Source organism: Leptonychotes weddellii, chromosome 2, assembly GCF_054177405.1.
Source record: "Leptonychotes weddellii isolate Sample4059 chromosome 2, ASM5417740v2, whole genome shotgun sequence".
NCBI lineage: Eukaryota > Metazoa > Chordata > Mammalia > Carnivora > Phocidae > Leptonychotes > Leptonychotes weddellii.
In genome coordinates, this window is record NC_138370.1 from 88115629 (window position 1) to 88134494 (window position 18866).

Genomic DNA, 18866 nt, shown 5'->3' on the forward strand with positions numbered 1-18866 from the left:
TCCTGGGATCCAGCCCCACGTCAGGCTCCCTGCTCAGCGGGGACCCTGTTTCACCCTCTGCCTGCCACTCTCCCCACTGTAGTCTCTCTCTCTGACAAATAAATAAATAAATAAATAAAAATAAAATCTTAAAAAAATAAATTTGGATGTATTGAAAGTGACAGGTATCATCGGAGTTTTAATGTGAAATTAAACTGTGCTTGTCTCTTAAGGTGTAATATGGTGTGAGAAGGTTATAGACAACCAGAGAGTGCTTACATCTAATGGACTGGAAATGAGTCACTAATAGTGAATAATTGGACATAGTTGGAGCCAAAGGGCCTGGGAGAAAGCTGAAATATACGAAGAACAAGCAATGCCCCTGGTAAAATGTACTCACTGTAAATCACGGAGAAATCTTCGTTATATTTCACATCTTTGAAGAAAGAATTCCAAATGTCAAACACATCTGATATATACTGTACTTAATACCAGGCGACAAATGTCTGACTTAGAAGGGCCATTGACTAGTTTCTGTAAGTAGTGCAATCCTCTCAAACTGAGATATGTCACTGACAGAGCCATTGGTGTTTCCCTACATAAAATTAGCTGGATTGTGTGGATTTCAACAGTAGTGGTGTTACGGGTGAGAGAGAGTCTGTTGTGTGAATGGAGGTCTCAGTCCTTGGATTCCCCAGAAGATTTATGTGGGGATCTGCACTCCAATAAAGACAGCCAGAAGGAAAGTAGCAAGCACAAAGCAGTTCATTAAAGGGAATGAATACTCTCAAGGTGGGAGAGGGGGCAGATTCTGAGAGGTGGAACCTGCCCCTAGGTTGTTTTGGGATTGGGTATTACTGGGTCTCTCAGGGTGGGGAGGAGCTATGACTTACTGTGGGGTGGTCTCTAATGGAGGCTGCTTCCAGTCATTTGGGTAACTCCTCCTACAGGTTGGGAGGGGGAGTTTGACCCTATGAGGTTTATGCCAGAACCTTCTTGGCAGCCTTCTCCTTGGGGGGGAAGGGAGGCTGTACCCATAATGCAAATGCATTATAATGAGCCTAGGGGTTACCCTGTGGCAGAGGTGGAGGAAGAGAGGGCATGTTCTGCACCTGTGGCTCTTGATCTGTCTGCCCCAAGGTCTTGGAAGCCACAAGGTCAGGATGTCATGCCCCTGGGGCTTTTAATGTGTAGCTTATTTATCACCGTCCTTGCCTCCCCCTCCTGTCTCTGTCATTCCCCTCCAAGGATTTGGGACTCTGCCTTAGGGATATTCCTTCTACTGCTCGAGTGTAGCTTCTGCCTATCAGTGGGCAGTGAGGCAGTGGGCAGTGAGGGTTCCGCCTTGAGGGGTAAGCAGGAATGTAATACAATTTTCAAGTGTCTCCCAAAGGAGATCTTCTCACCATGAGGTTTTTTCAGTGAGAAGTTACAAATTCCCATAGCTTCACACCTCAACATGTGAGAGATAAATAGTAGGTGTTTATAGTTCTAAATTCTTCTTTTAGCAATTATAATATCAAATTTCAGATTTATAATTAAGCAATTATAATATAAAATATCAAATTATAATATTAAATAATAAATTCCTCCTCAGTGAGGTCTGGCATCTCATTAGCGAGATTTTTAAATGATTATCGAGGATGCTTTGTCATTGAAGAAAACAGGAATTGTTTGAGAAACATGGCAGTGAATGTATAAGGTAGTAGGAACAGGCAAACTATTTCTTCTGGACAATAGATGCTAAAATCCTGACATAAAAGTTTTTGTAGTGCGTGTAGCAGATTTTTCAATGTAAGTTTTTGGGGGTAACGTGACCTCTGTAGATGGCTTTCCTAGTCTGTACATCAGTGTGTGACTGGGCCTGTGTAGTCTGATCTGGATGCCCCTCGTTTTTTTTGGTTGGCTCCTTCTGTTCCACTCCCAGAGCCTTTCTCTTTGCCTTTTCTGTGCTGTTCCATCCTCCTGGGAGCACTCTCTCCAGCCCTCCACTGGCCACTGGCCGGTGCCTGCTTTCTTTAGAGCTCTTCTCAGGTCACCTCATCAGACAGACTATGCCCGACCCTCTTCTCTGAGATTGCTCGGCTCTGCTCAGTCTGCTTCTTCTAGCTCTGCATTAGTTGTCTTCACAGCTCTTCTCTTTACCTGAAGTTATATTCTATGCTTGTTTGTTCTTAAGTGCTGCGACGTTAAGCTTCATCTGTCTTGTTCACTGAAAGAGTCCCAGAGACTGAAGCTGTACCTGGCCCATGGCAGGAACTCAAGAGATTATGTCCAGGGAATGCATGATTGTCCAAATGTATCATGAAAATACATACCTTAGTAGGCTGGTTGTGCTGTATTTTATTAAATAAGATTTTGGAAATGTAGAATTTGTTTATCCCCACCCAAGTCTGCAAGGGTGAATTTATGTTCTTATATTTGTGTTACTTGGTGTTAGAGATCTGAAGTGCTAATCACTCATTTCCTTCTTTCCTCCTCCCCTGGATTTCAATTGAATATAAACACAGAGCGAGTTGAATGGAGATTGATATATGCATTATTAAACTGAGCAGTGCCTGATAACCTACAGTGTGGGGGCTTTGGAGAAGCTCCATTTGAAGCAACTTGGATTCACGAATGTCCAATGGACTACCCACTATGTTGGCAGTTACCTCCCTCCCTCCAACCGAATCTTGAGTGGGTCTGACCAGGAGGCTTTATGGCATGAAACACAAGGCAGAGGGCCCACCATCCTCAGCAAGCCATGAACAGGCCATGAAAAGACAAAATGGAACCTGTTTTATTCATCAACTAGTTAAAATTGTGAAAATGTGGCTCAGTGGATGTCAGGTTCCATTGGTTTCATTAGCAAGTTCTCCTCATATGGAAATGATTCAGTAAACAGGTGGAGAGAGAAATTGAAAGGATTGCTCTAGCTCCACCCCCCTCAACTGGGAACAAAGCAGTATCACCCTCCTCTGTGGAAAAAAAGGGGACAGGTTGCAATTACGGTTATCCCCTGAGTGATTGCAGTTGCAACACATATATTAAAATATACCTACAAACAAATAATTTTAACCAGAAAAGAGCTATCAACACAGGATGTTTCTGAGAGTTGCTTGCAATTGTGAGTCATCTAGACATCTGCCAAATAAAATAGGAGGCTCTGTTTGTACGTATGTTTAAGGGGAAGAGTGGATGTTAATCCAGCATCATTTCAACACCTGTCAATAAGAAAGGTATATACTTATGAAAAAAAATATCATATCCTACCCTTAATATGTTTAGTATAACTAATACTGACTTCAGGTACAAACTCAGGAGCTTTTTATGTTTCAGGTTCGTGGGAGTAATGGAGAAGTTCTATACATATTGGATGCCACCAACCCACGACACTCCAACTGGCTTCGCTTTGTTCATGAGGCACCATCTCAGGAGCAGAAGAACTTGGCTGCCATTCAAGTGAGCTTATTTGCTTCTTATTTGTACTATGCACTGTGAGGGGAATGAACTAATTTATAACTGCACTCCCTGTTTTAAATTTATTCCCAGTGATCTGCTTCAAATAACAGTAACTAACTCGTAAAGCAGAGAAATCTCATTCATTCAGCATATGCAGGAAAGGGGCAAGTCTGGTTGTAAATTGACACCAGATCACTCTCTTTATGAGAATTCTTGGGGGAATGAGTTACATGGTCTGATATTGTCCTTGACAGGTCTTGTTTTCAAGTACTTATAATTTATTCAGTGAACATTTATTGATGGTTTCTTTATTTGATGGTTTATTTGGCTCATAGTACAGTATTCTGTGTCATTGTTTGGGAAAGGCTTCATGGAGAAGGTTTACTTGGGTATATCCCCATGACTGGATTTTGAGCTTCTTGAGGATAGTGTATTAGTCAGGGTTTTCCAGAGAAGTAGAACCAATGGGATCTATATATCTATATCTATATAGCTATATCTGTATCTAAATCTAAATCTGTCAGAGAGAGATTTATTCTAAGGAATTGGCTTATGTGGTTATGGAAGAGTCTGGCCAAATCCAAAGTCTGCAGAGCTAATGTCACGCTTTGAGTCTAGAGGCCACGGGCTGCTGTAGAACAAGGAAGAACCAATTTCCCACTTCACGTGCCATTAGGCTAGAAGAACAGATATTCCAGTTTGAAGCTCATCAAGCAGGAGAATTCTCTTATTTGGGGGAGGGTCACCCTGTTGTTCTGTTCAGGCCTTCAACTGCCTGGATGAGGCTCACCCACACTGTGGAGGGCAATTTCTTTTACTCAAGTCCATCTATTTAAATGTTATTTTCATGCCAAAACACCATCACAGAAACACCCGGAATGATGTTTGAACAACTATCTGGGAATCCCATTGCCCAGTCAAGTTAACACATGAAATTAACCGTCCTAAGTAGAAACCATATTTTACTGAATTCTGTATCCCTCTATCCTAGTATAGTGCTGCACATAACATTGGGCTCTGATAGAAACTATGATTGAACTTAGGTGATTCCTTAGTAGAAATTAGGCCGAGAAGAGAAAAAGTTAAGGCAATAAGTTTTTAGAGGGGTCCTCTAATTAAAACTCTTTGATCAGATGATTAACAGAACAAAGAAACATTGCATTCTTTTGGGAAATTGGCTGATCGCATGTGAAAACACAGCTCCTGGTTCCTAAACTGCAAAAGAAGAAGCAAAGCTATGGTTGGCAGAAATAAGAGAGAAGGAAAAGAATAAGGGAACTAATGTTTCCTTAAGTTTTTACCATGTGTCCCGTTCTAGAAGCTTCGTAAACGTCATGTCATTTACGCAAATCAGAAAAACTCTTAAGTTTAATAATTTGCTGAGGCTTGTGCTGATTTCACTCAATTATGAGTGTAAACCAACAGTCACAAGAGGGAAAATGCACAGAATTAGGTTTTAGAGTAACCAGAAAAGATCGTCATCTAGAATATAACATTTCCTGATGTTATTTGCTAACCAGTGTTTTTTTCAGTACAAATAAGTATCGGATGACCAGTGTGATTACTGTCTTTTTTTGTCTGGATAAATGAGAGATGCCTCTTACGATCAGGCTACGTTGGGCTGGAAAAGAGGATCTTTCGGCAGTTAGAGATATTCAAGTCATTTTTCAGATTATCCATGACATACATTGATCCAACCACAGATGTCAACTGATCTTTTTAAATGTGTAGACATTAACTTTTTTTCAAGTATTTTGTATTTTTTTTCGTGGTTTCCTGATGCAGTCATTTCACAGCATCCCCAGTTACCTCATAATTTTAATCTACAGACTCAGTTTTAGTGTTTCCTTGTGAATGTTACTGCTATCAAAAAGCCTACAGACCCATGAAATTTACTTTAGGCAAACCCATTGTTTTGTGTTGTTTCTTTATTATTGCGTTTTAGAGAATGTTATTCTATTTAAACTAGATTCTTTTCTCCTTATGCTTAAATAATAACTTTCACCTTTGCTCAGATGCCTTGTGTTTGAGACATTTCTTCCTATTGGCTGTTATTTCTGTAGCACCAGTAACTCTCTCCATTTGCCCAGCTTCCAAGGTGTCTCCCGCTCAGCTTTGAGTTTTGTGTCAGGCTCTCTCAGATAAGCCTTGTTGAAGAGTTCCCTTTCACTGTACATTTTGCTTGTAATGATCCCTTTAGGTAATGGACTACTATGTCAGTAGGTGTTTATCTCCATCTTCTCTTAACCCACATTCGCACCTACATGCCCTATTACTTTATTTCATTATATAGGACCACCTGCATGTCTCTCTTTTTTAGTCACCGCAGTTGCTAAGACTTAGACAGTTCTCATGTTCATTTGGGTCTTCAGTACAGTACTGTTCTTCCGATAGGTCAGCTGTGCTTCTTTCCTTGAAAGAAAGAAGGAATCTATGAGGGATGACTGTTGCAACTTTGATACTCCCAGAAATTATTATTTGATTTAAGAGGAGGTGAAGCAGGATGGGATTAGAAGAGGATTCATAAACTAATTAGAGGCTCTGTGAAATTTCACCCTCAAATTTAATTAGAATCTGTTTGGAGGCCACTGGGGGAGTCTTTTGGTGCACAAGTGATGACAGTGCCTTTAATTTCTTTTAACGTAGTTTTGGCCTTTCTTTAGAGGGGGGTGAGTGCACTCTAACCATGTTACTTGCCATGGAGCACAGTATGGATCTTTGTTAGCTCCCTTGGTGGAGCGTCTGTTTTACTTGAACGGTAGCTGGAGTAGCAGAGCGTTCAGGGCTCAAAATCACATCTGAGCTAGGGGCAGAGGACATAATAGTTGGGTCACAAGGCTGACGGTGATGTCAGCCTTCTGATTTGTTGGGATAATCTCCTGAGGGTTGCATTCCAGAAACATTGAGTTGGTAGGAGAAGATCATAATGTTTCCTGCATAACATTATGAATCACTTACATTCCAAATTGTATCTGAAATTTGGGGTATTCAGGAAATTTTTTATTTGAGCTGTATGTCCCAGGAGTGGAGTAAATGAGAAACATTTGTGGCTATGTGGCTGGCTTGGTGGAAAACGTCAATACTTGGTCCAATTTTTTTGGACAAGGGATTAAGAATTTGAGGTCTGTTTGGCAGAGGATTGGAACTCTTTTTTAGAGACTTAGTTTACTTGTAGTTTTGCAATTTATTTGATTTTGGAAAATTTGCTTTGGAAATGATGATTTAAATATATGAATTATTGAAGGATCTCATAAGCAAAACAATTCTTCCCACATGCACACATTTCAGAATAATTAGTTGAACTGTATGTTTAGACTTCTGAAAAATATTTCCAACTGAACCAGAAAATTCTAACCGTGAAAGATGTGGCTTAAAATGAACCAAAAGAATTCTTAGACCCCATAAAAAATGGGTGATTCTTATTAAATATTAATTTTATTACAGCAAAGGAAAAAAATGTAATATTTGAAAAAATATTTGACCTACTCAGGGTTTTACAGGATTTTAAAAATTTCTGCTCTTTTCATAGAAAATTATTTATTTAGGTACAGAATTTTGTCATTCAAAGTTGACACTGAATTCTTGGGAAATTTCAGAGATATATTTAAGGACATATCTCCAGGCATCCCTTCCCTGGGACTTTTTTTGCAGTATATTATCAATATAAATGAAAAGGTGGCTTGGTGTTATAAGAAAAAGGAGCATATGGAAAAACATTTGGGTTTTGGTACACCTCACGAGGGATGTCAGGTTGTGGGGATGGCCTAAATAAGTTGAGAGAGCACTAGGTATTGAGCCAAACTTGTGATGTCAGCACGGCTTTGTCCCAATTCTGATGTCAGTTTAGTTTTCCTGTTACCAGGAGAGCTATTTTATTACACATTATTATCTCTCCTTCCTCTGCCTTGTGCGAGGATGGACAGTCTTAGGCAGTCTATCCTGGAGTCTTCTGGTGACATATGATATTTCAAAATGGCAGAGCTGGGAGATCAGATGTGGATTCCCTAGGAGAGAAGCAACTTGAATGTTTTTAAAGCACAGACAAAACTTTCTCTGTTGTCATCAAGACACTGAGATCCACAGGTGTCTTTTTTTTTTAAAGATTTTATTTATTTATTTGAGAGAGAGCGAATGAGAGAGAGCACATGAGAGAGGGGAGGGTCAAAGGGAGAAGCAGACTCCCTGCCGAGCAGGAAGCCCGATGTGGGACTCGATCCCGGGACTCCAGGATCATGACCTGAGCCGAAGGCAGTCGCTTAACCAACTGAGCCACCCAGGCGCCCCACAGGTGTCTTGAATGGTGTTGATGCAGCATTCAAATTGCAGTCTTATCAACCTAGCAACCAAGCAACCAAAAAAAGAAAAAAGAAAAAAAAAGAAATATCAAAAGGATTTTTCATTTATACCTAAAATTATAGTTTTCTCTAATTCAGTTTCTTCTCTATTTCTGTTTCTTCCTATCAGATTTATATAAATGGCATTTTTAGATTTTTCTAGAATCTATTACAGAATATTAATTGCAACTGTCTAATGAGTTCTTCAGTAACACCACAGAAGTATCAGTTAAATAACTTGCAGACTTTTTAATGGATTGCCTTATAGCAAAGTACATACTTGTCTTTCAGTAGGTAAAAGTTTAAACTGAAGTACAATTACAAGCAGTTGGTCCTATGAAGTTTTAAATACTAGCCCTACTGTGGCCACATATTCTTGTGGGGAGTAGAGGAATTATTGTATTACTTAGCAACTTATTATTTTAATTCAGATTGTAGTTTATCGGCAGGTCAAATGAGTATTTATAGAAATACCCTTAAGTTATGTATAGTGATAACCTTGAAATATATCAGTTAATCCTTAATAATGATGATGGCGATGGTAGCTAACACTTACCGAATACTTAACTATGTGCCAATAAGTGGTTATGTGTATTACAACCTTAATACTTACCATGATCCTATGAGGAAGGTGCTATAATTGTTGCCTCCCTTTGTCAAATGAGGACGCTGATACGCAGAGTGTAAGTAACTTGCCTGAGGCCACACAGCCAGTAGGTAGCTGGGTAGGAATTGAATCCAGGTGATCTGTCTTCCCTGCCCACCCTCTAAACCTCTGTGCTGGAATACCTTAGAGTTGAGATAATTTATAAAGGAGTAAATGCAGATTTTAAAAACCGTCTATGTTTCTGAACTTACTATTTGGATATTTTTGAAACTACTGAACATTTGCAGAACAGTTTAATTTAAAAATATGCATATTTTAGAGTTATTTACGTCAGGTATTCCTTGGTCTTTTTAAGTTCTCAAACTAGTCCTGAGTTCATTCAAATCATTGCACCTTTCTTAGGCAGTATCTGTCATGCTTAGGCAATATCTGTCCTTGCCTCTTTTTCCCTTTGGTTCCTTTCTCCTCAGCTGCTAGCAAATGTGTTAAAAATACGTTAAAGTTAGCATTGAGGTCTCTTGAAATTAATAATAGTAAAATTTCAGGATCAGAGCATGTCAGTTTGGGTGTAGGGGAAAGTTTTGAGTAGGTGGGACTTCCTGAGCTTCTCGATCCAGAAACCATACAGGTAGTTTCTGCTGCTACCTCCACTTCTTCTTCCACCAGTTCTGCTTCCGAGTGTCCATGTCCCACCCAGCAGCAAAACAGACTGTGCTGTTGCCTTTTGACTATGAGGATTCTGTGAATCACTTTTATTAGAGTATGACTTTTGAGTTATTTTTCAGAATGATTTTCATCTAGCCTGTCTTAACCAACTGAGCCACCCAGGCGCCCTCATCTAGCCTGTCTTATCTGTGTCTTTTTGTGATTGTATTAGTTATCTATTGCTGCATGACAAATTTCCCCCAAATTTTAACAGTTTAAAACAACAAATGTTCATTATTTCACACATTTTCTGAGGATCAGGAATTTGGGAGCAACTTTCCTGGGTGGTTCTGGAATTCTTGCTCAAGGACTGTTGCAATCAGGTATCAGCTGGGGCTGTTTGAAGCCTCCAAAGACTTGATTGGGGTAGGGATTCTGCTTCCAAGATTACTCACATGGCTCCTCTACCATGTGAACCTGCTTACCTAGGGCTCCTCATGACATGGCAGGTTGCTTCTCTGAGAGTGATGTGAGAGAGAGAGAGGCCATCTTTTATAAACTAATTTTGGAAATGACATACTGTACCATTACTGCCGTGGGATGCTATTAGTCACATAGACACAGACCCCGGTACAGTGGAGGAGGGGACTACACAAGGGTGTCAATTCCAGGAGGTAGGGCATCTTTGGGGGCCATCTGTAAGGCTGGCCCTGGCAATGGTCAGTGAGGGAAATTTGCTTTATAGAAGGATGAGGAAAGGTTAGAGTCAGTGGACAAAACAAGCACTTGATATAGAATCAGAAGGAAGGCAGAACTGAGCCTAGTCTGGATACTACTAAGAAAGGCAATTTAAACAGGAGATTCCCGGCTCTGAGCCTTGCTGGCTGAGCAGTTCACTTGATGCATTCATTCAACTAATAGCTCTCGAGCACCTGCTGTGTGCGAGGGCCCGAGCTGCACACTGGAGCTATCATAGTTCAAAAGATACCTAGTCACTGCCTCTGTGGCGGTAAAAATAATCTTGGAACTCTTCCTTTTTGTGAATAAATGATTATAATACCTACCTCACTGGATTTTGTGAAGATTAAATTAAACGAGATAACATATGCAAAACACCTGGCCCCTATGTGTGCCAATATAAGTTAGCAAGTATTTTTATCACGGCTCTGCCATGTTTATCGTTTTTGTCTCTGTAGTTTTGTTTCTATATAAAACAGGGCAAAATCTGTTTTATTTCTTCTAAAATCTTCTCAAGGTAGCTGGTATAAATGCAAGCATGTCAAAGACGTGTTAGTGAATAATCACCCCTTGGGGATCAGCCTGCTACGTGGAATGACTAAATCCTAACGATCCTGCCCCCAGCGATGCCAGATGCAGCCGGGCGCCCTACTGCTGAGCTCCTCCGTTGTTGGGGGCACAGGGAGGCGTGCGTCCGCTTAGGCCACTTGAATACTGTTTACTGTGCCATTGTACAGGCCGCGGCTGTGTGGCTTCTTTTTTTTTTTTTTTAAAGATTTTATTTATTTATCTGAGACAGAGAGAATGAGAGAGACAGAGAGCATGAGAGGGGGGAGGGTCAGAGGGAGAAGCAGGCTCCTCGCCGAGCAGGGAGCCCGATGCGGAACTCGATCCAGGGACTCCAGGATCATGACCTGAGCCGAAGGCAGTCGCCTAACCAACTGAGCCACCCAGGCGCCCTGGCCTGTCTTCTCTTTGGAAAGATTGCTAGGACTTCATAAACGTAAGAAATGTCCTGTGAGGAAGGTGTCTTGTTGTGCTGTGCAGAGACCTTTATTAGATACAGTGGTTTGGCAGCCTCAGAGATAGGTTTCAGATCGTTATGATGATGCTAAGCCACTTCTCAGTGTTTGTAGAGAAGCGGGTTTTGTGCAGACCCATTGTTTCTTAGAGAACACGCTGACTTTCTGCCTACCCTCAGCTATCTTTCAGAATGCGGAACTCTGGATGTGAGTAGGTAGGGTCTCTAGAAATCCTTTCGGAGACTTCTGTGCTTTCATAATTTGCAAGCCGGCAAAGTCCACCTTTGTGACATCAACCAGAGAGAAGCTGGAGTGCTGGAGAATGTTCGTTTCCTGATTGATGTGGGGCCTTTGTTAACAGGATTGGTCATAGTCAAAGTATGAAGTAGAATTTAAAATAGGAATTCTGTGAAATTATTCTTCTGGGAGGAAAAGTGCTGAGTCTTCTATTTTATATTTAATTTAAATTTATTATTACTAATTTAAAGTTAAATTCTATTTAATATTTTACTTTATAATTTTTAAAATTTGAAACAAAATTATTTAAAATGTTCCCAACCCCTCCAGAATAGAATTCCAAACTAAGTGATATATTCGTGGGCTCACTTAAAGAAATGATTTACTTCTATGAGTGTTTCTGTCACTGGGCTGAGTTCCCCAAGAACAGTCCGTATCAGCTGTCTTTGTTTTCCCACTGCCCACCCTGGCAGGGGTGCATCCAGTCGGGGCTCAGTGAGCGCTGGGTGACTTGGCCTCCTCTGCTCTCTGTCACTTCTCTCCTGATGTGGGACACCGAGCTGAAGGTGCCTTGTCAATTTGGGAGAAAGCGTATGTCTCTTTCCTTTGAAATAACAGAAGGCAAATGCTTCCACCTGAACTGTGGTCTGTAGTTTCCTTGCATGAGAGTATTCAGTCTGGCAAAGCGTTACATTTTTACTCTGTGAGCACAGAGTATGTACTGGTATTTGTGTACAAGTTTCAGTGTACTGTGTGAGCACTCTATCTCTTAGCCAGATAACTGTATGGCCAACAGCACCTTGTTGTTAAGTCATAGATCTTTTTACAGTTATTACCACAGATAGAGCCTTAGATTAAGAGAACTTCGTTGAGGGCGCCTGGGTGGCTCAGTTGGTTAAGCAACTGCCTTCGGCTCAGGTCATGATCCTGGAGTCCCGGGATCGAGTCCCGCATTGGGCTCCCTGCTCGGCGGGGAGTCTGCTTCTCCCTCTGACCCTCCTCCCTCTCGTGCTCTCTGTCTCTCATTCTCTCTGTCTCAAATAAATAAATAAAATCTTAAAAAAAAAAAAAAGAGAACTTCGTTGACTAAGAATTGGGCAGTCCAGTCTGGTTCCAGACTAACTCGGAAACCTGGATATAGAATAGTGAAATGGCAAAAGTTCATGGGAAAGATGGTATTTGCTGCGAACTGGTAGTTTCTTTTGAATTATACTTAATACATGTAATAATGAAAGATTAGTATTTAAAAGTTTATCACCATTGCATTAAATACACTGGGATTATGCTATATCATTACAAGGTTTAGGAAGAGATAGGGTAAAGACTAAAAAGAAGAAAGTTTAAAATCTTTTAGTTGCTAAAAAATACAATGAAAAGAAGAGACATTTGTGTTAGATTCAATAAAGCAAATAACATGAATACCCCAATTATCAGAGGAGGAAATTAAAATTATATATATACATTTAAGTGTTAAATCTAAAATCTAAACAACTAAAATTAAGGATACATACCACTCGTTTCCAGGCAAGAATTTTGTTTGTGAAGAAGAACATAAAGAAGAAAATGGCTTTGTTTTTGTTTTTTAAAATTGGAGATACATTTTATGATGAATTTTATATTAATTTTTTAATGATTGGTATTAAAATAGTCAATAAACAAACTGCAAAGTGAAGTTGATTTAATGCATATAACATAAAACACTAGAATTAGCTACACTTAGTTCTTTATGAAGGGAAGTTGGGTTTTCTAGGGAAATTTTTATTCAAAGAAAAATGTACTCCAGGGGCACCTGGGTGGCTCAGTTGGTTAAGCGACTGCCTTCGGCTCAGGTCATGATCCTGGAGTCCCGGGATCGAGTCCCGCATCAGGCTCCCTGCTCGGCAGGGAGTCTGCCTCTCCCTCTGACCCTCCCCCTTCTCATGTGCTCTCTCTCTCTCTCTCTCATTTTTTTTTTTTTAATTTTTTTTTTAAAGATTTTATTTATTTATTCATGAGACACAGAGAGAGAGAGAGAGAGAGAGGCAGAGGGAGAAGCAGGCTCCCAAGGAGCAGGAAGCCCGATGCGGGACTCAATCCCAGGACCCTGAGATCATGACCTGAGCCGAAGGCAGACGCTTAACCATCTGAGCCACCCAGGCACCCTCTCTCTCTCTCATTCTCTCTCTCAAATAAATAAATAAAATCTTAAAAAAAAAAAAAAGAAAAATGTACTCCATCCAGTACATGAGTAGATTCTCATAAAAGGTTCAGCCACTACTTAGCAATACAAAAATAAAATGTGAAGTTCTATATTCCATCACTGAATTAATAAAATATTTGAAAGAAGGTGTAAAATTTGTCTATAATTTATATATCTCTCAATAAAGATTACAATAAACAATAAAGTTATACTGTATTCAGCTAAGTATATTAAATTCTGAGAATTTGAGAAACCGGCTCACAGAATCTTAGGAAAAATGTTTCTTAGAACCTAATCTAGGGGCACCTGGGTGGCTCAGTCGTTAAGTGTCTGCCTTCGGCTCGGGTTATGATCCCAGGGTCCTGGGATCGAGCCCCACATCGGGCTCCCTGCTCAGCGGGGAGTCTGCTTCTCCCTCTCCCACTCCCCCCGCTTGTGTTCCCTCTCTCACTGTGTCTCTATCTGTCAAATAAATAAATAAAATCTTTAAAAAAAAAAAAAAGAACCTAATCTAGTCGTCATTAAGTGTCTCTTAGTCCTCTTTGGAAATCTCACATGATTCAAAAAAGACTGCTTGGGGAAAGGAAAAAAGGAAGATTAATTACTGAGTTGTAGCCCACTGTTTGTGGTGCTTTATTCCATCAAGAAGGTACAGAGTTGAATGAAAGAGGAGTTCTAAGATTTGAGTTCTGGCCTTCCCTTTTTTGGAGTTTAACAAGAGTCTAGGAAGTAATTAAATATATCATCATCATGGCTGACTTATGTCAAAACTATACACACTTTTTATTATACTTAATTAAATGCATAATCAATTGACTAATGTGTCTATTATTTCTTAAGTTGGTATTTAATGGACATTTTATTTAATTCTCAGTGGACAGAGATTAAAGCACCATTTCCTGGTTTCTTCTCCTGTGGTTAACTAAGTCCTTTGACATATGGCTACGCACAGTTAATGGTGGTTTACATATCCGTCTGTTCTATGAGTTTGTTTTCTTTGCTTCTTTCTTCCTTCCTTCCTCCCTCCGTCCCTCACTCCCTCCCTTCATTCCCCTTTTATTCTCTTTCTCTCTCTCTCTTTCTCTTTCTTCCTTCCTTCCTTCCTCCCTCCCTCCCTCTCTTTTTCTCTCTCCCTCTCTGTCTTTCTCCCTTCCTTCCTTCCTCTCTCTCTCTTTCTTTCTTTTCATTCTATTAGTTTTTCAGAAAGGAAAAAGGAACAAAAAAGGAGCGTGGTCATTCTTGCTGAGAGTTAACCTGACTCTTCTTCGAGCAATAGCATGTAAACCCACCAGGCTTTTGAGAGTTTTCCCAATGTGACTTAAGTCCATGTACCCATTTCTAGACTTTGAAATGTAGTGTGCTTGTGAGTAGCTTTTCTTTCCTTTCCTCATTTTTTCTTTATCATATTTAAAATGCATATTATTTGGCATTTATATGCTTGTATTAAACTTCTGTAAATATATTTTGCTTTGTTTCAGTTCATGGTGTGACCAATGCCATATTGGTGAAATATGTGAAAATATTTCACATCTTGCCATTCAATAACACATATGATTTTTAACTCTCTTGACATCATCTAAAAGCCATTGGAAACCCTATCATAATTTTAACCCCTAGAAAGTCAATTAATAAGTAAAAACAAAACAAAATAAATAAAAACTGATTATCTGTACTTATGAAATGAGATTTCAAATTGCTACTTTAGCCCATTATAAAAATTTGTCACATTTTTGCATCAGCATTATCTCACTTAATTTCAACAGCCTCTCTCCCCCCAAAGGAGTAGTGTGATCCCCATTTCGCAGATGAAAAAGCTGAGCTCAAGTTTATAGAGTCTGGAAAGAGTGGAGCAGGGCTTCTCATCCATTGTGAAGCACTCTCTTCCTTTGGCTTCTCTGAAGCCATCTTGTTGCCACTCATTTTCATTCCGTTTTTGCAGCTTATACTCTTTTTTACCCAGCTATGAAATGTCCCAGTTCTTTCCACTTGCTCCGCACATGCATTTTCCCTTTTCCCTTTGCTACATTCCTCTGTTTGTGTTCTTCAAATCTAAACTAAGTCATCACATTGCCAGGTAACCATCCTTGAACTCCAGATGAGATCAGCTCTCTCCATTACATACTCTGATAGCACCATGTTCCTCGCTGTCCTTGCATTCATCAGGTTATTTTCCATTTCTCTGGTGGTTGATTAAAGGCGTACACCTAGTCTATAAGCTCTTTGAGGGTGGGCTCTCTGTCTGCTTTATTTCACTGTGGTATACTTAGTCCTAGCATAGCTCTTGGCACATACAGGCTCATTTTTTTTTTCTCAAATGAATTACTTATCTCTATCAGAAGTGTTTCTATCTTCATTAAAATGAAAAGAAGTAGAAATAAAAACTATTGATAATTGAAAGGTTATTGCTCTGAAATGATCTGTAGGTTATTTAATGTTACATTTTTGTCTAGGTTAATATGTTTTCTTTGACTAGAAGTTATATCAAATGTATATTAGTTTTTTATCAGATAGATTCTATTGTAGCAATATAACAAACATCTTAAATTTTAAGTTTGATTATATAAGGCAGGGTTCTCCAGAAAAACAGAATCAGTAGGATATGTGTGTATGTATTTGTGTATGTATGTGTGTGTAAAGAGACTTGTTGTAAGAATTGGCTCACATGATTATGGAGGATGACAAGTCCCAAGATCTGCTGGGTGAGCCAGCAAGCTGGAGACCAAGGGGAGCTGATGTTGTAATAGTCTGAGTCTGAAGGCCTAAGAACCAGGAGAACTGAAGGTGTAGTTTAAGTCTGAAGACCCTCAGGCTTGAGACACATCCAGTGTTTCAGCTCAGGTCCAAAGGCAGGAGAAAGCTAATGTCCTAGTTTGGAGGCAGTCAGGCAGGAGGAATTCTCTTTTACTTAGGGAAGGGTCAGTCTTTTGTTCTGTTCAGGCCTTCAGCTAGAAGCTCTTCCATGTTGTGGACGGCAAGCTCCTATACTCAGTCTGTGAATTCACCTGTTAATCTCATCTGAAACACTCTCACAGATACACCCAGAATAATGTTTGACCAAATATCTGGACACCCTGTGGTCCAGTCAAGTTGATACATAAAATATACCATTATATTGATCAAATGAACAAAATTTCTTATAGGTTTTTACTTTTCAGTCCCTTTTTTTTTTTCTGTCTCATTAGTGTGAAATGGTTGCCTTACAGTTTTCTTCAAATGCTGCAATTCACAGAGCATGTTTAATCTGTGCCTCACTTCTCAGTCACTGCACACATCAAAGCCACTTTCTCAGTCAACTTCTCTGCAACTTTTCTGCAATCCCCAGTGTTAACAGCTAGGTTTGTTGCTTGCCATAACTAAACTACCCTTTGCAAGTGCTGTGACTTTGCCAACGTTGTTTTCCCTATTTTAATAGATAGGCCCACTCGCTCTTGATCTTATCTTGTCCAAAATTTAACCAGCTTACAAGGTTCAGAGTGAATTTCAAACGCTGTTGTGAAACTGCCCCTAAAAGTCCCAGAGCTGCTCTCTGTGCAGCTGTCTTGCCTTTTTGCTCTTTCTGGTAATTTAACCAATTTCTATTCTGTTTCCACCAAGAGCATGTAAAATCCTATAGAGCAGGAACTGGCTTGGGCATTCTTGTGAGTGTGGGTATCTTGCGGTACTGTGTGCATTATGGGCAACAATAAATGCGTTGAATGAACATTCAGTTTCTCTCCTAGGTTTTTGAGTTGACTTTTGGTATGTTGAGTGGGGTGTGCTTGGCCTGATGCTGGTTCTCATTCCAGGAAGCGTATCTGCTTGTCTAATCTGTTCTCTTAATTGCAGTTGGTTAAAACACTCTCAATTGTTGGCTAACTTTTGAATTCTTAAGAATTCGTTGGGAATGGGAAGTTGATTCCCCAACCTTTTTTGTAGCAAGTTCCACTTTCCTGAATGACACTCTTGCCTTTATGGTTTTATTAATTCAAAAGGAAATGACAATTATTTTTCCCTTACTTAGTTCAGTTCAGTGGATCCTTTGTGGATAGCCTTCAAAGAGCAAGGTGTTGAGTCAGGTACTGAGATTTCTACATAGCTGAATATGATATAGGGCCTGCCCACAGGGAGTAAGCAATCTTTGGGGAAGGGGGGAGGCAAGGGGAAGGAGAGGCCTGTGTTTAGCTAATTCTCATGCCATTTAGAATAATAAATATTTTCGGAATGATAATTTATATGTAATTTGAGGTTATAATCCCTTCCCCCCATGGAGTTAATAGCTAAATAAATACAGATCAGGGTGGTAAATAATTTGATAGGGATAGCATAGACCTTTAGGGAGGCATATATGGGGACCCAATTGCTCAGACTTGGTTATATGATAATTTGGTTGAAATTCTCTTTTCTGATAAGATATGGATCAGTACTTGGTCAGGTAATAGAAAAAGTTTGTGCTAGTAGGGATCATAGAATTGCTATTTCAACCATTTTATTTTAACTTAAGTTTTATAAGTATACTTTGATTCTTTAATTTGTTTGATTTATGACCAAAGCCTTCTTGATTCTGAGTATAGGTTTTCTCACTAGAGTTTGCTACCATATTTTTTTCATAACTACTCCTTATAGTATTCAGTTTTGCTTTTTTAAAAGTCATATGAGTAAAGCCTCTTTCTTGTAAAGCAAACTGAGTACAGAAAATCCTTCCAGATTTATAATTTTCCCCCATCTTTTAGAATTGCTTTGCCTTCTGTATCTTGACAGTTTTTTTTTTTTACAGACTTACCTTTGAGTCTTTTCAAAACATACAACTGATTTTCTTAGAAACAATGGCATTTTTTCTTACTCATATCTTTGGTTTATGTAATGTTTAGTTAAGTTACTAATTAAAATAACTTGTACAAGTGACATAAACATGTCTGGGAACAAACACAACGGACTCAGGACACAAGTACGCAAGTCAAGTGGCAAGGACAGAGGTGTGCGGGCAAAGCAGAGAGCAGGCTGCTTACTGAGAAGACTTTGTTTTGGGCATCATTTGGTAGATTTGATGCAGGGTGTCAGGGAAATCTGGGAATGAGTTAAGTGGAGGTCATTTAAGAGCTTCTGATGTAAAATAGAGCAAATATGCTGTGGGAACACAATATGCTCTCTAATTGCTTGTATATAAAAGAGCCACTCTGTTCCCTGTAGCATTATTTTAAAGTGTTTTGGCCTGTCAGTACTGATAACTTATATCTAAGTAAAATAGCCGAGGTATAGGTTTTTTCCTATGAAGAGCCTCCATTTCCCAGGATCAAATCATGTGTTTTCTATGTAGCAAATTTTTCTTTTTATTCTTCTGGTCTTTTCTGTTGACTTCTTTCTCTGTGATGTCAGATTTGTTTTGTAAGGTGCTTCAAAGATTACTATCTTTGCTTGAGCCCCTCAGAGAAAGATGGCATATATGTTAGTGATTTGTGATTGTTGTTTTTTATTTATGGACTTGTTTTTTTTGTCTAATACAGTATCTCATTCCTGGGAATTATATTAAACTGTTTCTTTGCTTTGTGGCTGATTATGAGCTGTGGTTAGAAAAGAGACCATTTTAGGGGCACCTGGGTGGCTCAGTTGGTTAAGCTCTGATTATGATCTCATGGGTGGTGGGATGGAGCCCTATGTAGGGCTCTGCACTCAGCGGGGAGTCTGCTTCTCTCCTTCTCCCTCTC

The 18866-nt window shown here is 39.6% G+C and overlaps 1 protein-coding gene across 1 annotated transcript in view; it reads left to right on the forward strand.

The window, feature by feature from the left end:
* PRDM5 (PR/SET domain 5) overlaps positions 1-18866 on the forward strand; it is a 191851-nt gene that overhangs the window by 54070 nt on the left and 118915 nt on the right. Inside the window, 1 exon segment of the mRNA XM_081812941.1 lies at positions 3301-3423. Coding sequence (XP_081669067.1) covers positions 3301-3423 — 123 coding nt within the window.